Source organism: Nycticebus coucang, chromosome 18 (genome assembly GCF_027406575.1).
Source record: "Nycticebus coucang isolate mNycCou1 chromosome 18, mNycCou1.pri, whole genome shotgun sequence".
Classification (NCBI taxonomy): Eukaryota; Metazoa; Chordata; class Mammalia; order Primates; family Lorisidae; genus Nycticebus; species Nycticebus coucang.
In genome coordinates this window covers 63,834,057-63,860,888 of record NC_069797.1, presented here as the reverse complement: position 1 = coordinate 63,860,888, position 26,832 = coordinate 63,834,057, and the positions used below count along the sequence as shown (strand labels likewise).

The following is a 26,832-nucleotide window of genomic DNA, read 5'->3' as shown; positions in this document are numbered from 1 at the left end:
AGTCCAGATAAGCATCACTTGCTTCTCCCATGCTGCAATGATGCTTGCCACCTCTGACCCCACTTTGTTCTCTGTGACTCCACACTGCTAGCAGCTGCTGCTGAGAAAGCCCATTTGCCTGGCTGCTCATCATCTGCTTACCCTCCACACACGGAGATAGTCACCACTTGTCGCCAGTAGGTCTGGATAGACGCCTTTTGTGTCAGGGATCCACATGAGCTTTGTGGTAGGATATGGGTGGTCAAAAGTATTTCGGCAAATAAACTCTGAACTCTCCTCATCTAAACCAACAAGCTGAACCTGTAATAGACCAAAGTTAAGCCACATAAGCATTTGTTTTTCTGAAGCAGCATGGGCTTGTTCCACCATTTTCTTTCAGAGTTTTTTGACTTTTTTTTTTATTTTTTATTTTTTGTAGAGACAGAGTCTCACTTTACCGCCCTCGGTAGAGTGCCATGATGTCACACGGCTCACAGCAACCTCCAAGCTTTCGGGCTTACGCGATTCTCTTGCCTCCGCCTCCCAAGGAGCTGGGACTACAGGCGCCTGCCACAATGCCCAGCTATTTTTTGGTTGCAGTTTGGCCGAGGCAGAGGTTTGAACCCGCTACCCTCAGTATATGGGGCCGGCGCCCTACTCACTGAGCCACAGGAGCCACCTATTTCAGAGTTTTTTGAAAAACAAAAAAATTTACATTTTGATAACATCTTTTGCCATTTCTTTTCTTTTACAAGTTCATGCTTTATAAAAGAAATCTTTGCCTAACCCCAGGTCACAAACATTTTCTCCTATCTTTTCTTCCAAAGTTTTCTAGTTTTAGGCTTCATATTTAGGTTTATGAGCCATTTTAAGTTAATTTTTTTTTTAATTTTTTTGGAGACAAAGTCTTACTTTGTTGCCCTTGGTAGAGTGCCATGGTGTTATAGCTCACAGCAACCTCCAACTCTTGGGTTCAAGTGATCCTCTTGCCTCAGCCTCCCAAGTAGCTAGGACTATAGGCACCGACCACAATACCTGGCTGTTTTTAGCAATGGGGTCTCCACTCTTGCTCAGGCTGGTCTGGAACCTGTGAGCTCAGGGAATCCACCCGCCTCAGCCTTCCAGAGTGCTAGGATTATAGGCATGAGCCACCATGCCTGGCCTCAAGTTAAATATTTTTTATAATATTTTTTTTTTTTTTTAGAGACAGAGTCTCACTTTATCACCCTCAGTAGAGTGCTGTGGCATCACACAGCTGACAGCAACCCCCAACTCCTGGGCTTAGGTGGATCCCTTGCCTCAGTCTCCTGAGTAGCTGGGACTACAGGTGCCCGCCACAACGCCTGGCTATTTTTTTGTTGCAGTTTGGCTAGGGCCAGGTTTGAACCCACCACCCTCGGTATATAGGGCCACAGGCGCTGCCGTATAATTTTCTTTTTTTGAGACCAAGTCTCACTTTGTTGCCCATGCTAGAATGTGGTGGCATCATCATAGCTCTCAGCAACCTGAAACTCTTGGGTTTAAGTGATGCCCCTGCCTTAGCCTCCTGAGTAGCTGGGACTACACGCATGTGCCACCACACTCAAATAAAGTTTCCATTTTTAGTAGATACGGGGTCTCACTGTTGCTCAGGCTGGTCTCAAACTCCGGAGCTCAAGGGATCCTCCTGTCTCGGCCTCCCAGAGTGCTAGGAGTATAGGTGTGAGATATTGTGCCCAGCCTCAAGTTAAAATTTTCATTAGGGTATTACATCTGAAATGTCTGAAATGATTTCAAACCAAAAATTTACAGTTTATTACATCTCAAACAAGAATCAGTACAATTTATCAAAGTATGCACCTAAACTATCGGACACAGTTTTGCCATCTTAACACATTAACCCTCACAAGAGTTGCATTTAAAAACTCGAGCTAGTTTTGAGCCTGGGGACTCATGAAGCTGTGAAACCTCTGCTTATTGTTTTCGCTGTCAAGTGGCATGTCTCTGCCACCTCTCTCCCGGCTCCAGCCAGCCAGCCAGCCAAGATCAGCACACAAGCTGGACTGTGTTCTCTGATTACCATAACCTCTGGTATTGTATTTCACCCTGAATGTTTGCCTGGCAGCTCTTTGAAGGAAATCAACAGATAGCATACTGTGACGTGACACTGTTGCACATACTCAAAGGGCATATGATTCAGAAGACATTATCCAAGACCACCCCAGGTCCACTCCAGACACAACTAAATGCAGAATGACAAAAGACTAAATTCTTAGAAACAAATTCAGTAAGTATATTGTGAGTCACATACAACTCACATGGCATGCAATGTAAAAATTGAATTCTAGTGCTGTATGAGTTGTACATAAAACAATAAAAATAACAATTTTTTCAGGGCGGCGCCTGTGGCTCAAAGAGTAGGGCGCCGGTCCCATATGCCAGAGGTGGTAGGTTCAAACCCAGCCCCGGCCAAAAAAAAAAAACAATTTTTTCATTAAATTAGAAAGGATTGTTTTGTTTTTGAAGCTTTTACTCTATTTTTGTAATAAAACACCACGGCCCCAAGGAAAAAAAGATTTTTTCCAGTGTAGCAATCACTGTGTTGACGATGGCTTGTTTATGCCCGCAGCGAAGACATGTGGGGAGTGAGTCCCAGTGAAATCACAGAGGCGTTTTCCACAGCTGAGAATGGAATATTTTTTTCTTGCAAGAAGTGATCCAAACCCTGGAAGAAGTGGTAGTTGTGCAAGGTCTGGTGAATATGGTGGATGACAAAAAGTTTCCAAGTCCAGCTTCTGTAGTTGAAGCAGTGTTGTTTATGGGACAGCATTGTCTAGCAAGAGGATCGGCTTGTCTCTATTGATCAGTCTCAGCTGCTGAATCGCAAGCATCCTCATCATGTCATCCAATTGGTTGCAGAAGACACTCACTGACCAGGTTTCATGAAGCTGTAGTGGATAATACCAGTGCTGGATCACCAGACACCATTAACTTTTTTGATGAATATTTGGTTTTGGACTGTGGTTCAGCCCTTCATCTTTATTTAACCATTGTGCCAAATGCTTGCAATTGTCAAAAAGAATCCATTTTCATCACACATAACAATACAGCATAGAAATGGTATGCCTTTATGTTGGGACAGCAAAGAAAGGCAAGCTTCAAGACAGTTTTTCTTCTGATGCTCATTTAATTCATGCAGAACCGATCTACCTGGCTTCTTTACCTTGCTGATTTGTTTCAAATGGTCCAATAGTGTTAGAATAATAACACCAAACCTTGCTGCTAATTCATGCATATGTTGAGATGGATTCGCTTCCACTGCAGCTTTCTACCTTGGTCTCAGGTCACCCATGGTGGCTCATTTTTAAGATTAAAAGCATGAGAATGGACCAACATACTGTCTATTCATTACGCACATCCTTCCCAAACACTTCGTTGATATTTCCAGCTATCTGTGCTTTATTGGTTCCACAATGGAACTCATATTCAAAAATAACACAAGGCTGGGAGCAGTGGTTCATGCCTGTAGTCCTAGCACTCTGAGAGGCAGGTGGATTGACTGAGCTCACAGGTTTAAGAACAACCTCAGCCAGAGTGAAACCCCGTCTCTAAAAATAGCTGGACGTTGTGGCGGGCATCTGTAGTCAGTCCCAGCTACTCGGGAGGCTGAGGCAAGAGAATCACTTGGGCCTAAGAGTATGAGGTTGCTGTGAGCTGTGATGCCACAGCCCTCAACAAGTAAGACTCTCTCTCAAAAACAAAAAACAAACAGAAAAACCCCAAATTTTTGGCTTATCCATGGTTTCACAAAAATTGCTCTAAAAATTTTTTTGAAAGATAATTACAAGCCAAAATGTATGTTTGAAAGACTAAGGATGTACCTTTACAAGAACAATAAAACAAACTAAGTTTGAAATGTCAAACTTAGTACTTAAGGAAATCAGACATATCATACTTAGTAACCTAATATATGATGCAAGGTATCAATCAAGTTTTGCTTTTTTACATATGAATATCTGATTGTTCCAGTATTATTTGTTGTCGAAACTATCCTTTTTCCCTTCCTTTATTGGAAATCAATTGACCATGAATTTGTACATTCCTGGACTCTATTCTGTTCCGCTGATCTATCTGCCCATCTATTTGTATCTCCCTGCCTTGATTACAGTAGCTTTTTAGTAAGTCCTGAAATTAAGTAGCATGAGTTCTCTAACTCTGTTCTTTTTCAAAAGTATTTTGCTGGCTCGGTGCCCATAGCTCAGAGGTTAGGGAGCCGGCCATATACACTGGGGCTTGAACCCACCAGGGTTTGAACACAGTCCAGGCCTGCTAAGCAACAATAAAAACTGCAACAACAAAAATAGCTGGGTGTTGTGGTGGGCACCTGTAGTCCCAGCTACTCGGGAGGCTGAGACAAGAGAATCACTTAAGCCCAAGAGTTTGAAGTTGCTGTGAGCTGTGACACTATAGTACTCTACAGGGGCGACATAGTGAGACTCTGTCTCAAAAAAAAAAAAAAAAAAAAAAACTGTTTCACTATTCTACACTTCTGCTTTTCCATGTAAATTTTACAGTCCGTGGTAAATTCTATAAAAACCCTGCTGATATTCTGATTGAGATTGTGTAGAATCTACAGATCAGTTTGGGAAGAAGTGCCATCTTAACAATACTGAGTCTTGGCCGGCCAATGACTCACACCTGTAAATCTTAGTACTGGGAAGCCAAGGTGGAAAGATTGCTTGAGCTCAGGAGTTCAAGACCAGCCTAAGCAAGAATGACATCCTGTCTCTACTAAAAATAAGAAAAAGTTAGCCAGGAATTGTGGTGGGCGGCTATAGTCCCACCTCCACAGGAGGCTGAAGCAGAAGAATTACTTGAACCCAGGAGTTTGAGGTTGCTGTGAGCTATGCTGAGGCCATGGCATTCTAGCCTAAGGCAACAAGAGTGAAACAACAGGCTTGGTGCCTATAGTTCAAGCAGCTAAGGCGCCAGCCACATACACCAAAGCTGGCAGTTTTGAATCTAGCCCAGGACCGCCAAACACACTACAACCAAAAAAATAGCTGGGTGTTGTGGCAGGCACCTGTGGTCTCAGCTACTTGGGAGGCTGAGGCAAGAGATTCCCTTAAGCCCAGAAGTTGGAGGTTGCTGTGTGCTGTGACGCCACCATACTCTACCCAGGGAGAGAGCTTGAGGCTCTGTCTCTAAAAAAACAACAAAAAACAACTGAGTCTTCCAAACCATAAACATAGTGTATTTCTCTTTATATTTAGGTCTTCTTTAATCTTTCAGCAATATTTTGAAATTTCTGGTGTATAGATCTTGCAATTCTTTTTTTTTTTTGCAATTCTTTTATTAACTTTAATTCCTAAGTAATTTTTATCCTATTATAAGTGGAATTGTCTTTTTAAATTCTACTTCCAATCATTCACTGCTACTATATAAAAACATAATTCTTTTTTTTTTGGGGGGGGGGCAGAGTCTTAAGCTGTCACTCTGGATAGAGGCTGTGGTGTCACAGCTCACAGTAACCTCAAACTCTTGGGTTTAAGCGATTCTCTTGCCTCAGCCTCCCAAGTAGCTGGGACTACAGGCACCCACTACAACGCTCAGGTTGTTGTTGTTGCAGTTGTCATTGTTGTTTTAGCTGGCCCAGGCTGGGTTTGAACCCGCCAAGCCTCAGTGTATGTGGCCAGCACCCTACCCACTGAGTTACAGGCACTGCCCCACCATTCATTTTTGTACATTAATATTGGATCTTACAACTTTGCTACATTAGTTATTAGTTTTAGTAGCTTTTTTGCATATTCCTAAGGATTTTTCTATGTATATTTATAAATATTGTCATCCATGCCTAACTTTTAAAAATCCATATTCATTTCATGGAACACTCAAAGACTTTAAAAGATCACCTAACATGTTAGGGAAGATAATGTACAAAGATGTAAAAGGACACAAAACCCAATTCCATAAAACACTTCAGACAGCAATAAAAGTGATAGCACAAGGCAACACATGATTAGCTGCTTATTTATAACAGATAATAATCAATAACAGTTCAGGGGAAAGAGGAATAATTGAAAGTAAGTCAGTGAAGGAAAGTGAATTAGGATCTGAGCACTCTTCAAAGGTATATGGGAAGAATCTGGATAGGTAAACAGGAAAGGAAAAGCATCCTTGCCAGGTGGAATAGAAGGAGCACATGCACAACAGGGGCAAACTAGGCTGGGCGCAGTGGCTTACGCCTGTAACCCTAGTGCTCTGGTAGGCTGAGGCAGGTGGATTGCTTGAGGACAGGAGTTCGAGACCAGCCTGACCAAGAGTGAGACCCCCGTCTCTAATTAAAATAGAAAAATCACCTGGGGCTCGGTGCCTGTCGCTCAGTGGCTCGGCGCCTGCCGGCCACATATACCTGGGTGGCAGGGTCAAACACTGCCTGGGGCCTGCCAAACAACGACAACTACAAAAAAAAAAAAAAAAAAGCCGGGTGTTGTGGCGGACGCCTGTAGTCCCAGCTACTTGGGAGACCAAGGCAAGAGCATTGCTTAAGCCCAAGAGTTCGAGGTTTCTGTGAGCTGTGATGCCATAGCACCCTACCGAGGGTGACATAATAAGTCTCTGTCTCAAAAAAAAAAAAAAAAATCATCTGGGTGTGGTGGGAGTCTGTAGTCCCAGCTACTGGGGAGGCTGAGGCAAGAGGATCGCCTGAGCCCAGGAGTTTGAGGTTGATGTAAGCTATGATGACACCACAGCACTCTATGTAGGGTGAAAGATTAAGACTCTGTCTCAAAAAACCCCCAACTAAACAAAAAAACCCCCAAACAATGGCAAACTAAATGGCCCACTTGGTGGCAGCAAGCACATCTGTCTGAGAGAACCACCTAGGAACAGACCTGTGGCTGGGAACGAGTGCTGGGGTCAGGCAGGAGAGGCCAAAAGCAAACTAAGGACAGAGGTGAGCTTCCACCAGGAAGGTGTCTGAGAAGACAGTGGTATGGTTATGAGGCCTTTAAGGACAAACTGAATCAGGGAACAGGCCGGAAGCAGGGGAACAAGGGGAACAAGCGGAAAGGTCAACAGCTTATGGTGACTTATAGTAAGAATGGCAAGAGATAACCAGGGATGGTCACAGAAGGATTGTGACCAAAGGAATAGTTCTTACAGGGAACTAAAAAGTTAGCATTCTGAACTTTGCAGAAAATAATATGTAGGGTGGCGCCCGTAGCACAGTGGTTAAGACGCTGACTACATGCACTGATGGTGGTGGGTTCGAACCTGGCCCGGGCCAGGGAAACATCAATAACAACTGCAACAAAAAAGTAGCCAGGCATTGTGGCGGGTGCCTGTAGTCCCAGCTACTTGGGAGGCTGAGGCAAGAGAATCGCTTAAGCCCCAAAAAAGAGTTTAAGGTTGGTTTGAGCTAAGACACCACAGCACTCTATAGAGGGTGAAGTAGTGAGACTCTGTCTCAAAGAAAATAATATGTAAAAAAGGAAGATTGTATTTCTTTTTTTTTTTTTTTTGAGACAGTCTCGCTTTGTCACCCTGGGTAGAGGGCTGTGGTGGCATCACAGCTCACAGCAACCTCAAACTCTTGGGCTCAAGCGATCCTTCTGCCTCAGCCTCCCACATATCTGGGACTATAGGTACCTGCTGCAATGCCCAGCTAGTTTTTCTATTTTTAGTAGAAAAATCTCGAGCTTGCTCAAGTGTTTGAGCTTCTGAGCTCAAGCAATCTCTGCTTTGGCCTCCCAGAGTGCTAGGATTATAGGCGTGAGCCACCACGCCCAGCCAAAAAGGAAGATTGTAGATGAAACAGGGATATTTAGCATCAGCTTTGGCATGGGAGACAAAAAAACAGAGCCTAAATTTTCAGGCTCCATTGGGCAGAATAAAGAATAAGCTGCTGGTATAGATTCTGTGCTAGATATTTCATTCACATATTCGTTCAAAAAATATTTACTGGGTAGCTACTAAGTGCCAGGCACTATTCTAAATGCTGGGGATAAGGCAGCAAGCACAAAACCCAAAATCCCTCTCTCTAACCATGTAGATTACACTGTGAGGTTAAACTGGGAGAAAAAATATCTTTCATCAGAGATTTCTCCCAAAACCTCATATATCAGATCCTGTGAGCACCTGCCACTTAGGATGCTCTTATCTTGACAAGGGCTTCCAACTCCCAGCCTAACCTATAGCTCCACTTTTGTTTGGCTAGTTACTGCTTCCCCTCTTCTTTTCTTCTCATCCCTTTCTTTACATTTCTGATACTTATAAATCCTCATACCCCTTTTTCATCCATCTAAACCCTGCCTGATATTAATACAGCACAGCAGCAGCATTAGACTTCTAGGGTTCCTAGAAGTTGAAGGACCTTGGACACATTACTCGAATTTCGCTAATCCTGTTTCCCAATTTGTTAACTGAGGATGTTCACAGAGACCCTATGTACATAAACTGCCTTACCCAATATACAAACTTTTAATTTTATCTCACCTTCTTCATAAACCACCTGTGGTCTTCCCAGTCCACTTGGTGACTAATCCCATACCGCCCCTTGAAAGCAATGACATTATCATTTTGTGCTAGTTCACTTAGTAAACAGCCTTAGAGACTTGGCCAGTGTCCTACTTCTTATACCACCTACATCAAAAAAGGTTTCCACATTTGGCTATCAGATTTACCTGGGGTGCTTTATACATTCAACAAGTGTCAAGGGGGACCCAGGAGTCTGTTGTTTTTTTTTTTTTTTTTTGAGACAGAGTCTCACTCACAACCACCTCAAATTCTTTGGGCTCAAGCGATTCTCTTGCCTCAGCCTCCCAAGTAGCTGGTACTACAGGCCCCCTGCATAGCACCTGGCCCAGCTATTTTTTAAGAGATGGGGTCTCACTCTTACTCAGGCGGGTCTCAAACTCCTGAACTCAAGCAATCCACCCACCTAGGCTTCCCAGAGTGCTGGGATTACAGATGTGAGCCACTGCACCTGGCCTTCAGGAGTCTGTATTCTTAGGAACCTCCCTGGTGATCTGATTTTAGCAAGATTTGACAACCTCTATATACAACAGTACCTAACCCAGGGAAGAAGTCAGAAAACAGCTGAGATCTTTCTGATTTCCTCAATGCTTTCAGAAATGGTGATGAATTAAATTTTTAATTTGACGTCAAGAACAAAGCCATCCTCATTGTTCTGAAAAGCCTCAAGAAATTCAAATGTCATTAAAAAAATTAGCTTGTGTGCCTACAGTCCTAGCTACTTGGGAGGCTGAGACAACAGGATCACTCGAGCCCAGGAGTTCAATACTGCAGTGAGCTGTGACTACTTCGCACCTCTAAACCCCAGCCTGGGAGACAGAGTAAGACACTATCTTTATTTTTTTTCCTTTTTTTTTAATTAGGGAAAAAGAGGTTTTTCTTTTTTCTAAAACTTGCACCCATGTAAAGCAAAGCTCTAGTTGACGCGGGTGTGCTGTGTGTTAGCAGTACTGTCCTCACTATGCGCTTATTGGACAGTAGTGCAACCCCAAGAAAAAGATGGTTGAGACACTATCTTTAAAAAAAAAAAAGGAAAGAATTCAAAAGTTCTGATATTATTTGATGTTTGTGAAATGATTTTTTCCCAATTATAAAATTAAAGCGTTTTCATTATAGAAAATATTATCTCCAAACAGAAGGAAAATTTTAAAAGTAAAAATCCTACCACATATAGATAACCACTGATTTGCTTCTTTCTCCAGGTTTAGTTTTTTTTGTTTTTTTTTTGGCGACAGTCTCACTATGCTGCCCCTGGTAGAGTGCCACAGCACTCACAGCAACCTCAAACTCTTGGGCTCAAGCTGTTCTCTTGCCTCAGGTGCCCGCCACATGCCTGGCTATTTTTTGTTGTTGTTGTTGTCGTCGTTGTTTAGCAGGCCTAGGCCAGGTTAGAACCCACCAGCCCTGGTGTATGTGGCTGGCGCCCTAACCAATGAGCTACGGGCGCCGAAACTGGTTTACAGTTTTTAAGTAGTTTCAAGCACTATGGAAGTAATTAATACCAACTGTAAATAAAGTACTAAGTACAGAGAATAAAAAGGATACATCCCTCTTTCAATGCCACTATTATTTAATCAATTCCCAATGTGTAGATGTCTATGTTGTTTCTAATTTTTTATAACAAATATTAATAGTGCTTTAATAAATCTTTATTATAGGTTATTTCCATAAGATAAATAAAACCTGAGTGGAACAGCTAGGTCAAGGAGTATAATTATTTTATTATTGAATATTAGGTATATCATGACTTCTGCCCACATTTGTTTTCAAAATGCCTACTTGTAAGGATTAAATTTTAAAACATTCAGTCACCCAGAGTGCCCAGTTTATCTTTATAGTCCTTCCCATTTACTGAACTCATTATGGTTATTTTAGAACCATATTAGCCCTCAGTCAGAATGACGAGATAAAAACAAAGATAGAGGACTATGTGGCTGTTGCTCAGAACAGGGAGTGTACCCATTTGACAAGGATTAATACATGTGTCTGCTGCACTGAAAAAAGAATTAGCAATACATGAAGCCACCACAAAATGGAATAACTGTGCAGCAGTCGTGGGAACTAATCTAAGAGAAACTCTTCCAATGTCCTTTAGTAGCACAGGACCCCCCACCCCACATGTGCTCAATACCTCCTTCACTAAAAAGCATGAAAGGGAACAGGAGGTTTCCCTATCAAGGATATGTGAAAGAGCAGCTTTAGATCCAGTATCCAAGACTCAAATATAATGAACATTAATCATTTCCTTTAGCTATTAGGCTGATGTGACCAACATTCTAGTAATGAATCAATATATGGAATGTTTAATCTATTGCAGTAAGACACCTGACGTAGCTGGTGCATCCCAGTTTTTCTCATGTTCAATCCAAGCACCTGGAAAAAGACACTTGGGACTATTTAAAATTTATTTATATTTTTATTTTAGATTAATATGAAGGTACAAAAGATGGGATTATGTTGTTTGCATTTGTTAGGCAGAATCCAAGTTGTAGTCATGGCCCTCACCCAGGAGGTGTGCCATTTACCCTTACATTGTGCCTACTGGATGAGAGCTACTAATCCTCCCCCCACTAACACCTGAGTTTAATTGTGTTTTTCTCTTGTGTGGGCACCTATTTGTTTGTCTACTGGTTTAGTACTGAGTGTACTGGATACTTGCTTTTCCATTCTTGTGATACTTCACTAAGTAGAATGTTCCCCCAACTCTATCCAGGTTAATACAAAATATTTAGTCTCCATATTTTTTATGGCTGAATAGTATTCCATGGTATACACACACAACAGTTTATTAACCCAATCATGTGTTGATGGGTGCTTGGGTTGATTCCACATTTTGGCAATTATGAACTGAGCTGAGATAAACATTCTAATGCATATGTTCTCATGGTAAAATAATTTTTTTTCTTCTGGGTACATACCTAGTAATGGGATTGTGGGATCAAATGGAAGGCCTACTTTTAGTTCTTTGAGGATTTTCCATACTTCTTTCCAAAGAGGCTCTCTTGCTTCAGGTGCCCGCCACATGCCTGGCTATTTTGGACTAGCCATCTTAATTTGTAATCTCACCAACAGTGTAAAATTCACACCCTCACCACCATCTGCAACTATAAGACTTTGTGATATGGACTGTTCTCACTGGGGTTAGATGATATCTCAAGGTGATTTTGATTTGCATTTCTTTGATTATTAGGGATGATGAACATTTTTTCATGTTTTGTTCGCCATTCATCTGTCTTCTTTGGAGAAGGTTCTGTTCATCTCTTGCCCAAGGATAAATGGGATTGTTTGTTCTTTTTTTGGACTACTTAAAAGGTTAATCTGTTACTCAAGAAATCAGATAGTATTGGCTCCTAAAACCTGTGCAAGATTTGAGACATTTTAAGAATTAAAAAAAAGAAGTGGTATACATGAAGCTATGACTTTGGATGGTGGGTGGTGTTATGTGAGAGTGCATGGCCTGGTGATTACTAACCCTGGTGGTACTGTCAGAACTAGCAGGACAGTTTTAAAGCTATGCATGTGACCAGGTACAGTTCAGGCCTGTATTCCCAGCCCAGCACTTTGGGAGACCAAGGCAGAAGAATTCTTGAGCTCGAGTGTTTAAGTTTACCCTGGGTAACATAGTGAGACCCTGTCTCTATCAAAAAAATAAACAAACACACATGTGCGCGGGCGTGCTTGCAGGGCCTCATCCTCTGAAGGTTCTGATTCAGTAGGTCTGGGTATGAGCTTTAAAAAAAAAAAAAAAGTATAAGCTCCACAGGTGATTCTGGCATAGCCCACACATAAAGAGCACTGCTAAGGTTAAAAGTCAAAATGAGGATACTTTAGTATACAACTTTGGGCAAATAATCTACCTAGGCCAAGATCCCATCTTCTGACCACTCCCCTTCTATAAGATGGCCCCATTCTCTCCTTACAGCAGTGCTTCTCAAACTTGGTCCTGTGTCAGAATTCTCTGGAAACTTAAAAGGATCCCAATGTTAAGGCAACATCTTAGACCGGTGAAACCAGAATTTCTGGTAGTGGGATGCAGACATCAGTATCTTTTGATGCTGCCAGTGACATCAAAGTATAGCCAAGGTTGAGGACTACTATGCTAAACAGACACAGATTCACTCTCAGGAATGAATTGGGACCCAAATGCTATCTAGTCTTAGTCTAGAAGGGGAAGAGGGAAAGGGCCACAGACGCAACATGCATGGAGATGCAGGGAAAGCTAACGAACACAGCGAGAGAATGAAGAATGTGCAAGGAGGCAGAAACAAGACGTGTCACGTGAGAGGGGAAAAGTGCCAGAGAATGCCTTTCCATTGCCTGGCTCCAGGTCCCTATGATCTGAAGATCATTCCTCCCTTGGATTCCCCAACTCCTTTGAATGAATTCCTCTCTTTCCATAAACTATCTTGAGTGGATTTCTGTTTCTTGTGGGCAAAGAACTTTAAATCAGGCAACTAAAATACAAAAGTAGTCTCTTTTCAGACAGTGTAAAATTTAAAGAACTTTGCAGTTCAAGAAAACTGAATAACCAAAGCAAAGACTAAGAACTTTCTTTTTTTTTGTAGAGACAGAGTCTCATTGTACCGCCCTCGGTAGAGTGCCGTGGCGTCACACAGCTCACAGCAACCTCTAACTCTTGGGCTTACGCGACACACAGCTCACAGCAACCTCTAACTCTTGGGCTTACGCGATTCTCTTGCCTCAGCCTCCCGAGCAGCTGGGACTACAGGCACCCGCCACAACGCCCGGCTATTTTTTGTTGTTGTTGCAGTTTGGCCGGGGCTGGGTTTGAACCCGCCACCCTCGGCATATGGGGCCGGCGCCCTACTCACTGAGCCACAAGCGCCGCCCTCAAGACTAAGAACTTTCTACAAACCCACAGTATCCTGAGGAAAATGCCAAGCTTCTCTGGGCTACCTTAGAATGTGTCCAATTCCACATCATACGTGTATCATCTTTCTACATCTACATCCAAATGGGGATAAAGGACTTGAGGTGGGGATGTTTCAGGGTATTACATGTATTATAATTACATAAGATGTATTATTATACAAGAATATAAGCTTTGACTGGAGTCCAACATATTGTGTACTTCATAATATTTCTGACCTGAAATTTATCTCTTTCCAAAATAGGTTTTCTTCAGAATTTCAAGATTATACCACTTTAATGTTTTAATCATGCAAAGACTTCGTGTGTTTGTGCAAACTATCTTATCCTTAGCCAAACTGACTCTAAGTCTACTACTGCAAGCTACCAAGTATTGAGAGAAATAACGATGGGCTCTCACGGTTGCTCATTTTGTTCACATACTCAGTCATTTAATGATGAAAGAGAATGGAAGTTCTTTGTGAACATGTACCTAGCATAAAATGGTAAAGCCTCCCATTAACTGCACCCCAACTCTTCTTACTGACCATGAAAAGTTCTACGCTTACTAACTACTGTTTGATGTGTACCTTTCCAAATATTTCTCCATGCATTTATGTGTATTGTGTGTACAGGTATGTTTTAAAAAAAATCTTAAGTAGGCTTAGACTATAAAATTTATTCTGCAACTTGCTTTTAACAATATATCTTGGAAGATATTCCCATGTCAGTACAACTAACTCTCCGTAGTTCTCATTCTTCGATAGCAGATTATGGTAAGTACAACATTATTTATATAGTTTAAATATAGATATCCTCATTCATTTATCTTTGTAAATGTTTGTAGATTCCTAGAAGTGTAATTGTTGCATTACTTTACTTTTTTTTTTTAAAAGAGACCAGGTTTTCCTCTGTTGCCTAGGCTGGAGTGCAGTGGCACAATCACAGCTCACTGTAACCTCAAACTCCTGTGCTCAAAGGATCCTTCTGCCTTAACCTCCCAAATACCTGGGATTACAAGCAAGCCACTATATCTGGCTAACTTTTTTTTATTTTTTGTAGAGACAAGGTCTAGCTATGTTGCCCAGGCTAGTCTTGAACTCCTGGCCTCAAGCAATCCTCCCACCTTGGCCTCCTAAAGTGCTGGGATTACAGGCGTGAGCCATCATGAGGGGCTTAGTTGGTAGCACTCTCATTCTTTAAACATCTTACCCACACTCTTTTTTCCACCTGTGCTCACATTAAGGATGAGTTCCTGCTCCCTCCATGGAGAGACTACTGAGGGTAAAGGGTTCTGGTCTTCCATTTTCACCCTTCCGTAGCTCCACCCAAAGGGGAAGAATTACTAAAGTGACTGGCTGAAGCCAGAGACAGGCACAGAGGTCTAACCACTATGTAGACATGCCCCATAGTTCTCCTGCTCTGGCTCATTCTGCTCCTACACAAATAGGCAAACTGGCCTTCTCAGAATGGGTCTGGCCACCCTCCACTCCAGCTTTTCTGAACTTACATGGGGGTGGAGGAGGTCAGGTTGGGTCAGTCCTTGAATTAGAGGAGGAAAACCAAAGTCTCACTGAGGCTTCAAGGCCAACCTGCATATTTTCCACTTAGTTTACCAGAAAGCAACACCACATACAGGTGCTTGCTCACTTATTAATGGAACGATGCTAGGTTTCTCCTTTGGCTATTATTCTTTGTATATAAATAGCTTGATAAGGAGACCCTAATGAAAAACGGAGAGGTAGATTTACACACCTGAGCTCTACCCTAAAAGTTCTATTTATTTTGATGATCTATGAGATTTATTTTATTCTTTAAATGTACTTTTAGATTTTAAAGAGAGTATATCATCATTGTATAAAATCAAACAAAACATAGGTAGATATATTTTTTAAAGCTGGTGGTTTTTTGGTTTGTTTTTGAAACAAGGATTCACTGTATTGCCCAAGCTAATTCTAAACCCCTCGGTTCAAGTGATCCTCCTGCTGCAGCCCTCCCCAGTAGCTAGGATTACAGATGAGAACAACTGCATCCAGCAAAAACAGTTAATAACTCCCCTACACACCATCCCTAAGATATCACATTATTAATTTGGTGTGTGTTGCTTCTCTGGGCCATAGTGGAGGAAGAGTAGTCTTGGGCCATGCATTAAATACACAAACACTAAGGAAAGCTGATGAGCAAAAAAAAGTTCTGTGCATAATTTCCTTGATATCTGCCATCAACCACAGATAAGCAAAAAAGTTCTCACATAATAATCCCAATTATTTAGCAGCCCATTCACAGTCTTTTAAAATTGTCAAGCAGGTCCAAACTTTGTGATCACTAATACAGAAAATGTACATCTCTAAGTAAGAAAACATCTTTGGTTTTTCTTTGATATGTTTTATTACAAAAGTCAAAGTGGGCAACATAAAAATAGTGAGATATTTGACACTGTATTTGAGAAACTAATGTACCATTCATTATCTGGCTCGACAGAAGTGCTTACAATTTTCAGTGAGTTCTCAAGATGCTCATCAGATATTTTCGTTCTAATTTTACTCTTAATGTACTTCATTCTTGAAAATTATTACTTATAATTGCAGGTGCTGCCAAAAAGTAATAACTTAGGTATGATTATGAAGTGAGGGATATTTGTCTCTGGGAAGATAGGAATTATAAAAGTCCAGTAAATAGACACAATCAAATTTTTCTTCAAGTTGAACATCAGATTGGAGCTTTATGAACTCCATTCGAAAGTTGGCAGGTAACATACTTATGTCGACTGAAAACAGAGTCACAAATGCACCAAAATATTGATTATTTTCCAGGAAATCTTGAAATCTGTTTTCAAATTAAAAAGTCAGGCCAATATTATTTGCTATTCACAGGACTGTGTTAGTCAACACGTCAAAATACATAAAATTGTTTGCCTTATTTTGAGCTTGCCACAGTTTCATTTGGAATGCTGGTATGGTTTGAACATTGTATTGATAAGCTGGTTTTCACCTTGAAAACACATATTTAACTCATTTAAATGAGTAGTTACATCCACTAAAAATGCTAAATCTGTAAGCCAGGTTTTTTGGGGTGGGGCGTGGGGGGGGCAGAGTCTAACTCAGTTGCCCTTGATAAGAGTACCATAGCATCATAGCTCACAGCAATCTCAAATTCTTGAGCTCAAGCGATCCTCTTTGCCTCAGCCTCCTAAGTAGCTAGTACTACAGGCGCCCACCACAGTGCCCAGCTAGTTTTAGAGATGGGGTCTCACTCAGGCTGTTCTCAAACTCCTGAGCTCAGGCAATCCACCTGCCTCAGTCTCACAGAGTGCTAGGATTACAGGTGTGAGCTGTAAACCAGTTTTCATCGTGAGTTCTGGCACAAATTTGTTTTTTATGCCATAATTGACCTGATAACGTGGCAAATCATAAAACCTTTTCAACATTTGGCCTTAACTTAGTTATCTCACTTCTGAAAAGTAAATGATGTCACCATAGTAATCAATACTTTTAAGGAAATCCTAAAATTGGTGATGATTCAATCCACTAGCCCTTATAAAACTGACATTCTTGATAATGATTTGTATGATGTTATCCCTTTTTAAAGCTTTTGGGCACATCTTCATGAAACATAAGTTTTGGGCAGCAATCACATCATCTTCTATTAATTTTACAAGTCACTCTCTTTTACCTACTATCACCAGAGCATTACCAGTGCCAGATATGTTGACAATGGACAAAAATAATTGCTTTAATATATTTTTTACTGCTTTGTATAAATCTCGATTTGTCCTCAATTCGTGTCTTTTAATGACACTAAAGAAGCCATTTCCTTAGTAACATGTTCATCACCAATACCTCTAATAAAAATGGCAAGTTAGTCTCGGCATGTGTAGCTCAAGTGGCTAAGGCACCAGCCACATACACCAGAGGTGGCGGGTTCGAATCCAGCCCGGCCCTGCCAAACGACAATGACAACTACAACCAAAAAATAGCCGGGTGTTGTGATGGGGTCCTGGAGTCCCAGCTACTTGGAAGGCTGAGGCAAGAAAATCACTTAAGCACAGGAGTTTAGAGGTTGCTGTGAGCTGTGACGCCAGAGTACTCTACCCAGGAAGACATCTTGAGGCTCTGTCTCAAAAAAAAAGAAGCAAGTTAAGCCGTACTGGTAGCATCAGTGCTGTCATCCATTGCCAAAGCATAAAATTTTAAATGAGCAGCTTAACTCTCTAAACTCTTTTCTATAAATTCTCCAATTTCTACAATTTGCCCAGCAATAGTCTGGTGAGACAAACTGATTTTAGAAATATCCCCCCTTTTTTCAGGGCAAATTATATCTGCCATGCTTTCTACACATTGCTTAATAAACGTACTATCTGTAAATGGTTTTGATTTCTTTTGCTATTTAAATATGTTACCGCATAACTAGCTTTTACAGTGGAATATGAGTTGTAACTTTAAAAGAAAATCTTTGTTGAGAAGACAGACTTTTACTCAGTTCCGCTATTTTGTCCTTACGACACAAACCTTCATACACATCGAATTTGGCAACATGTTTTTGCATATAATGCCTCTTCAAATTATAGTTTTTGATAACTTGCACAAATTCCCTACAAATTAAGCAGAGTGCCTCACTATTTGCCTTGACAGAAAAATAGCCATCTGTCCACTTTTCATGAACAATCTTCCTTCATCTGTGATTTTTCTTTTTCTTTGGTTCTGTTTTCTTTTTTTTTTTTAGAGACAGTTTCACTTTGCCGCCCTCGGTAAAGTGCTGTGGCATCACAGCTCACAGCAACCTCCAACTCCTGGGCTCAAGCGATTCTCCTGCCTCCGCTTCCCAAGTAGCTGGGATTACAGGCACCTACCACAACGGCTGGCTATTTTTTTGGTTGCAGCCATCATTGTTGTTTGGCAGGCCAGGGCTGGATTTGAACCTGCCAGCTCAGGTGTATGTGACTGGCGCCTTAGCTGCTTGAGCCACAGGCCCCGACCCTGGTTCTGTTTTCTTTTGAAAAGTTGTAGAAGCCATGCTGGGCTTAAAAAATATATAATGGATAAGACTGTAGTGACTTTTATTATGGAAATTGACAGGAAAATAGAAAGTAAGGTTTGGGCCCTTCCACATCTTGGCCACCAATGCATGGCAAGGAGGAAGGACCATTGTAAAATGCAGGAGGTGATGTGTCAGACGCCACCAACGTGTTGAAGTGCCCTTAATAATCAAATAGAATACATACCTGACTTCTAAGTAATATTAAGTGCCTAGTGTTGAAATTGGTTGAAATATTGATAATTACCACCTTAACAAGTCACTACAAACACATGTAACGTCTGACGATGTCAATTCAACTGTCTGTGCTTCAAAGATAACACACTTCCAACCTGCCTCATTTAACACTTCTAGAGAAGATAGAATATCTACATGTCTTCTCATAGAGCTTAGCATTCCTTCTACCCAAAGTGTCTCATGGGGTCTGGGGAAGCTCCTGCTGCACTCTATTCTCACTGCCCTAAAGAACTGATTTTGCCTGTCAAAATCCTATTTGGAAGAATTGTGCTCTTCTGAGTTTGGAATCTACAGCCATAGACACCCTTTCTCTGCACCTTCCTACACACATTTGATCACTATAATGTTGTCCTTCCATATACTACTGTAAGGACACAAAGAAAAATTAAATCTGACTTTCATCATCTTATTGTCGACATTTAGGTCTTTTTCTTTTGCCTTTTTCTCCATCGTCTTCCCTGTCCTCCTGCTAAAACTCTTCTATCTCTCACCTCCACTGCCCTTCTGCAACCATGGTTTCATAATGCTTTATCCCAACTCATGAAAGAAATGCCCCGGGCGGTGCCTGTGGCTCAAAGGAGTAGGGCGCCAGCCCCATATGCCGGAGGTGGCAGGTTCAAACCCAGCCACAGCCAAAAAAAAAAAAAAAAAAGAAATGCCCCTAAAGGGAAAAGGCTATGAAGCAAGATCATTTTTTCTCATTTTAAAACTGAGTATTATGTCAGATGTCTAAGGAACAAATATGCAATATAAAATACTCCTCGAAGGCATGACCACATCTTTACTTTAATTACTTTCATGAATAACAACATAAATTACATGTTATTCAGACCTTATTTTTTTAGAATGCCACATCCACCTTGTTTGTTATTATAGATTCCATAAGAGAAAAAATCATGTATTCCTCTTTGATATAAACGGTGATAGCAGAGAACATGAATGTGTGTCTGTGTGTATAATTTTTCAATAAGCTCCCAAGTGATTTAAATCAACATAGTACTCCAATCTTTGGAACATTTTCCCACAATTGCTAATCTAGTTATAATCAGCTAATGCAAAATTCTAAGAGTATAAAGCAGCTTTTTTTGATCTTTTCCATTTGTCCTCCCTTCTAGCCTTTTCCTGATCAATTACTGCAGTGTCTGCTGATACCTGAGGTCCTGCCTGTCAAACTTCAAGATGAATTCTATAACAGTACCCCTTTGGTTCCTGGCTCAGGGGCTGATCAGAGAGCTCTGTCAGCAAGGCTTCAGTGGTCAGACCGCCTACAGAGCACAGATTCATTCCTGTTCAAATCACAGCATCTCCAATAAGTCTGTGTGAATAGTTCAGGCAAAAAGTGATAAAACAGGGGACAGCGGGCGGCGCCTATGGCTCAGTGAGTAGGGCGCCGGCCCCATATACCGAGGGTGGCGGGTTCAAACCCGGCCCCGGCCAAACTGCAACAAAAAAATAGCCGGGCGTTGTGGCGGGCGCCTGTAGTCCCAGCTGCTCAGGAGGCTGAGGCAAGAGAATCACGTAAGCCCAAGAGCTGGAGGTTGCTGTGAGCCGTGTGACGCCACGGCACTCTACCGAGGGTGGTACAATGAGACTCTGTCTCTACAAAAAAATAAAAATAAATAAAAAAAAAAAAAACAGGGGACAGCGCCTGTGGCTCAAAGGAGTAGGGCGCTGGCCCCATATGCCAGAAGTGGCGGGTTCAAACTCAGCCCAGCCAAAAACTGCAAAAAAAAAAAAAAAAGTGATAAAACAGCACCACTTCTATTCAGTGGCCCCCAAGGGAGAATTAGTCTTCTCAGTGCCTGGAAAAAGGAGGAAGTTAAAAGCCAAAGAGTTTTATGTCTTAAATTCCCATGCTGACAGTCTTACCAGGGAATAGTGCAAAACTATAAAATTCTAATATCTATCAAAAATACTGACATGTACTAAAACATGTTTTCTTTTATTTTTATTTATTTTTTTTCTTTTTAAAAGAGACAGAGTCTCATTTTATTGCCTTTGGTAGAGGGCTATAGCATCATAGCTCACAGCAACCTCCAACTCCTGGGCTTACACGATTCTCCTGCCTCGGCCGGCCTCCCGAGTAGCTGGGACTACAGGCACCCGCCAGAACGCCCAGCTATTTTTTTTGTTGCAGTTTGGCCGGGCTCGGTTTGCACCTGCCACCCTGGGTGTATGGGGCTGGCGCCCTACCCACTGAGCCACAGGCACCACCCAAAACATGTTTTCTTTATTGCTGCCTTATTGCTGCCAATCTCACCTCTGCTAACAAAGGCTATAGGTTTCCAAATATCATCACTAAGCATAAAACACCCATATATGTGTTCAATATATATTTGTTGAATTAGTGAGCAAACGAATGAGAATCCTGAAGGGCTACCATAAATACTATGAAATAAAAATATATGCCAGAGTCAAAACAATTATGTACCAAATATATAAAGTAACTGTATTCAAAACAGCAGAGGAATCAACACAGGCTGACCAAGTAAGCATTTATCTCATGTGGTATTTCAGCACAAGGTACCCAGACTCACTACCAGGATTCTTTAAAAAGGATGAGATATACCTACAGTCTCTTCAGAACCTCAGAAACATTCTCCAGATGCTAAATCTTACAGTACAAGTAGTCAGTTAGTTAAATTTTAGGACAAAATAAATCCCATCACCCTGCCAACTCTATTCAAAACCAATCCCAAATTGTGCACCCAGTGTAATAATAGAAACCCAGGAAACTGCTAAAAAAGGGAAATACTGGGCGGCGCCTGTGGCTCAGTCGGTAAGGCGCCGGCCCCATATACCAAGGGTGGCGGGTTCAAACCCGGCCCCGGCCAAACTGCAACCAAAAAATAGCCGGGCGTTGTGGCGGGCGCCTGTAGTCCCAGCTACTCGGGAGGCTGAGGCAAGAGAATCGCTTAAGCCCAGGAGTTGGAGGTTGCTGTGAGCTGTGTGAGGCCATGGCACTCTACCGAGGGCCATAAAGTGAGACTCTGTCTCTACAAAAAAAAAAAAAAAGGGAAATACTGCCACCTTCTTCTCCCAATAAAAGAAGGGACATACTACCTACCTAAAACCACAGATATTGTCAAAACTCAGGAGAAATGCCAAACTCCTGTATCTGAACTAGAACTAGAGAAAATGGGTTTAGCACATTATACGATGTGTAGTCTTGACTATAAGAAGCTGCTAGAACATAAAATGGGTTGGGTTGAAAGGGAATCAGAGCATTCTCCCCTCCTCCCCCCTTTAAATGGCAGAGAATGAAAAACAAATGATAGGCAATGAATATAATAACCTTTTAAAGTTACCTTTCTGACCACTGCATTGCCTACACCATGTTAAGAGATATTTAACTGCTTATTCTGTTAATATTAGGGTTATTAGTTTGCATTTCACTACTAAGGCCATACTACCTATGTGCCTGGCACAAAAAAAAAAAAAAAAAAGGAGCTCCATATAGTTGCTAAATGAAAAGACAAACTTTGGGATACAGTTCCTGCAATGGAAGATTGCCACCAAATACTTCACTAATATTCTACCAGCAGCCTAACTGTGGCTGTATTTCCTCTCTGAGAAATGGGACTTTACTACAGTTTATCGAATGACCCTGGAAAATTTTGCAAGAAAACATCAATTTGTGTGACAAGACTCAAGCCGTCTGAAAGACATTATTTTACTTTTTAAATTTTTCACAAGTATCTTTAAGCATTAGGTCTTAATTTAATAACATAGTGTCCACATCAGGACTGTGAATTCCACTGCTAGTTCTACTGTCCAGTACAAGCCATAAGGAAAAAAGAAGCATCAGGGAAGAGGAAATAAAGCTATGTCTTGCCCTGGCAATGGGTGGACATAAAGATCAGTGGATACTGACAGGGATTTGTTTATAAATTGTTTGCATATGTGTAAAGTCTGGGCAGTGAAAGTTTAATACTTTCATCAGTATCTCAACGGGAACTCCCAAGAAATAAGATCCCCTCTAGAGAAACAGGTGCACTCCTGAAGAATTGAAACAAAGTTAAAAAGTTTAAATGTTGCTTCTTTGGAGTTTTTTGCTTGTTTTGCCTCATGTGTAAAACAGAACCCCTTTCCTACAGCGAATTGCAGGCTAGAGATAATAAAACTGGCCTATGCAACACTGCACAGCTAGTCAATAGACCCCAGAAAGGACCCAAACTTCAACCACTGGCATTTCACTCCCTGCATAAGGCCTGTCACAGAACACAGTTTCATTCTTCTTTAAGTCTGAAGTTCATGACATATGCACTACTGGCTTGAAATATCACTAGCCAAACCTTCCAGTTGCTCTGATCACTATCATTCACAACTTTTATTACTCCAAATGAATAAAAGGAAGAGATTAAGAGCTAAAGGAAAGAAAAGTCTTCCCACTAATTTATTCAACAACTTTCAAAAATAAACTTATGCCAGTTTAAAAGCTTCCCTCTGGGCGGCGCCTGTGGCTCAGTGAGTAGGGCGCTGGCCCCATATGCCGAGGGTGGCGGGTTCAAACCCAGCCCCGGCCAAACTGCAACAAAAAAAATAGCCGGGCGTTGTGGCGGGCGCCTGTAGTCCCAGCTACTTGGGAGGCTGAGGCAAGAGAATCGCGTAAGCCCAAGAGTTAGAGGTTGCTGTGAGCTGTGTGACGCCACGGCACTCTACCCGAGGGCGGTACAGTGAGACTCTGTCTCTACAAAAAAATAAAGCTTCCCTCTACTACTAGTGCTTCTATGAAGGATTCTCAAACTAAGGGATGTCCAGTAAGTCTTACTACTAAAGGTTAAAGAAAACAGAAAGGAAGCCAAGAGAAGATAAGGCCAAGTGTCATCCTTCTCTATTCAGGAAACAATGGCGGAATCTTGCCACAGGCCAAGATTTCCAAAGAGACTGATTTGCAGAGGATGCATATACACAAGCAATAACTATCTGGCAGAAGGGCTGAGGATCCTGGAGTAGAACCTGGGAGAGGAAAGAGGGGGCGGGAAAGCCTGTGCAATTAATAGCTCTAGAAGAAATCTAGTGTGGCCAAGAGTACATGACCACCGACTGAAGCGCCAGCATTTTCCTTGACAGCCATCACGCCCTCTTCCCTCCCCCGCCCCCCAAATGAAGCAATGCGGCAGGAGTGAAGGGAACGGGAAGAATCACTGGCGTAGCTTTGCAGTGTAAGCCCGGTTTTGAAACCTGTTTCCACCACGAAACAGCTGTCTGACCCAGGCAAGTCACAAAGCCGTGGCTCAGTTTCCCCATTACATTCCAAACCATAGAGAAATGCTGCCAAGATTAAGTAAGACTAGTGCGAAACCCTAAGCACAGGACCAGACAGAGGAACCGCTCCATGGCTCTAAGCAAGTCCGCAGGAGGGTTCTGAGGTCTGGGCTCCGGCCCAAAATGGGCGCTCCCGGGGCGCGCTCCCCGCCAGTTGGGTTCCGAGCCCCTGCCCGGCCCACCTTGTTGTTGTACTCCTCCACGAAGCTGCCCAGCGCCAAGCGAAAGCGCTTGTCGGGCCGCACACTCCAGTTCATGGCGTAGACGGTCCAGGGCGCTTCATACTTGTAGATCTCCTTCCGTTTGCCGTGCAGGGACATAGTGGCGGCGGGGCCGCAGTGCGGGCCGGGTCCACAGCGGGCTGCGGCGGGAGCAGCAGGAGTCAGGCGGAGAGTCGGGTCTGGGACCCAAGGGTCAGAAGGGAGGCGGGGAGGGGGCGGGCAGGAACGGCCTACTCCGGAAGCGGGGCCGCGGCGACAAACAACGAAGGCCGGGCCCGACCCCCAGCTTCAAACCAGGTTCAGCACCGACAACCACCACCTTCCGTTTGGGATGCGCTCCGCCCTCAGGAACGGAAGCCACGCGACCCTCTCAGCCGCACCGGCCGTTGGCTGTCTGACACGTCCTTTCGAAACAGTTCTTTCTCCTCATTGGTTATTGTGGCCGTAGCGTTTGTATCCTCCTCTCTATTGGTGAAAATATTTGTCACTCCCACTGTTTTCCCCGCCCAACTCCGGGGGCGGGCAGACGCCTTCGCAGCCCCAAAGGTCATTGGCTGACCAAGAGGTCAGTCAGACAGATAACGGCTTAGTCCGGGTGTTAAGGGGGCGTGGGTGGCCTAGATGCTAGCGTGCGAGGCGTCAGGCCTTGAAGTTCTGGGCCAACTATGTGACAGCAGAACCTTCCGTGTGATCTGCTTTTTCCAGCGGCCTCTCCACGCTGTAGAGTAAAATTTAAATCCTCCCTTAATGGACAACCTACTGCATTTCGCGGCACTGAGACCCGCGGCCTGGTAACCTGGCTCATGCCAAACGGGAACCCCCTTCCCGACCCATGTTTCCGAAGGCCCCTTTTAACTCGGAGAGCTGCTCTTCCAGTGCCCCAGGGATAGGGTTCGTATGCACAGATGTGCCCATGGCCAGGCCAGCTCTAGTCAGGCTATCGCTCGCTTTTCTGCAGATCTTAGAAATGTCCCCGAATTCCCGAGGAGGCTCCAACACGACCCGCTTGATTTTAAGTTTTTGTCGTTCTCATCCTGTCCTTCCTCCCGTGCTCATCCCAAGGCAAACGCTAATCCAGCTCTAAATTTTATCGGTGCCCGTGAGTTTGAAACAGAGAAGAACCTGAGTCCAGGTAAAATCTTTATATAATTTAAGCGGCTTCCAATTCTGCACTTTTATCAAAATTGAAGGAAGTTTGTATTGGGTTGTTGGGTGATAACACTATATATTATTTTTAATGATAAATGTGATTTTAACGGACAACCCAATTCAAGTAATTGAAGGACAGTTCCTTATATGTATAACAGCCCCGTATTTGTCCTAGCCACCTATGTGAACAAGTTTTCTCTGCACTTGTTTTTTAAAAAGTTGGCTCGGCGCCTGTGGCTCAAGCGCCTAAGGCGCCAGCCACATACACCTGAGCTGGTGTGTTTGAATCCAGGCCGAGCCTGCCAAAGAACAATGATGGCTGCAACCAAAAAATAGCCGGGCGTTGTGGCGGGCGCCTGTAATCCCAGATACTTGGGAGGCAGAGGCAGGAGACTCGCTTGAGCCCAGGAGTTGGAGGTTGCTGTGAGCTGTGATGCGACAGCACTCTACCCAGGGCGACAGCCTGAGGCTCTGTCTCAAAAAAAGTAAAGAAAAATAGGCAAAAGTTGCTAAACTTTGTCTTATTCTAATAAAAAATAATGGTATTCATCCACAAACAATTGAAAATATCCTTTCTTTTATGAGATGCATTTGCAGAAAAATTTTTGTTTTTGTAAATATTTGAATATATATGTTGTTGGAACAACTGTACTAATAAGTGTAATGGTTGACGCCTTATTAAAGTTACAAAAAATTGCTTTTAAAATTTCAATTTAGGCCAGGGATGGTAGTTCACGCCTGTGGTCCCAGCACTTTAGGAAGCCAAGGAGGAAGAATCACTTGAGGTCAGGAGTTTGAGACCAACCTGGGTAACATTGAGACTCTATCTCTACAAAAAAATTAAAAATTAGCCAGGCATGTGGCACACGTCTGTAGTCTTAGCTACTTGAGAGGCTCAGGCAAGAGGATTGCTTGAGCCCAGGAATTCAAGGCTACCTTGAGCTATGGTCATGCTACTATACTGCAGCCTGGACGCACTCTAAAAAAATAAAAATAAAATTTCAATTTATATACATATTTGCCTTGCAAACATATAGGGTGATCACTGATAGACTTTGAAGCATAAAAATAAGTTACATGTAGCATAAAACTATGGGGGGAATAGATGGTTATTATGGGAAGAGAATGACGTAAAAAAAGGGCTTCTTGGCCAAGTGTGCTGGCTCACGCCTGTAATGCTAACATCTGGGAGGCTGAGGCAGGAGGATTCCCTTCAGCCTGAGCAAGAGCAAGACCTTCTCATCTCTACTAAAAATAGAAAAATTAGCAGGCATTTATTGTGGTTGCCTGTAGTCCTAGCTGCTGGTGAGGCTGAGGCAGGAATTTCAGATTGCTGTGAGCTAGGCTGACAATGTAGCCTAGGGCAACAGAGTGAGACTGTCTCAAAAAAAAAAAAAAAATAGGTTGCTTCTTTTGTTTTTAAAATTGATGATGGTGCCTTCTCAAATAACTATGTTACTGGGCTAGAAATGAGTTAATACAAGTAAAGGATGAAATAGTTTTATGAATGTCAGTATTTACAATACATTTGACATTACATCCTTTGCAACTATTTCAGATT

General features: G+C 42.5%; 1 protein-coding gene and 1 non-coding gene across 2 annotated transcripts in view; both read right to left on the bottom strand.

Moving 5' to 3' along the window:
• DCAF7 (DDB1 and CUL4 associated factor 7) overlaps positions 1-24,468 on the bottom strand; it is a 39,843-nt gene extending 15,375 nt beyond the window's left edge. The window contains exons 1-2 of the mRNA XM_053569095.1: positions 24,084-24,468; positions 142-300 (exon numbers count right to left, since the gene is read on the bottom strand). Coding sequence (XP_053425070.1) covers positions 142-300; positions 24,084-24,221 — 297 coding nt within the window. The 5' untranslated portion in view covers positions 24,222-24,468. The remainder of the gene's footprint in view (positions 1-141; positions 301-24,083) is intronic.
• On the bottom strand, positions 9,376-9,497 carry LOC128571486 (U4atac minor spliceosomal RNA). Its single transcript, XR_008375892.1, has one exon. It is a non-coding gene; the product is annotated as a U4atac minor spliceosomal RNA (small nuclear RNA).
• Positions 24,469-26,832: the final 2,364 nt, after the last annotated feature.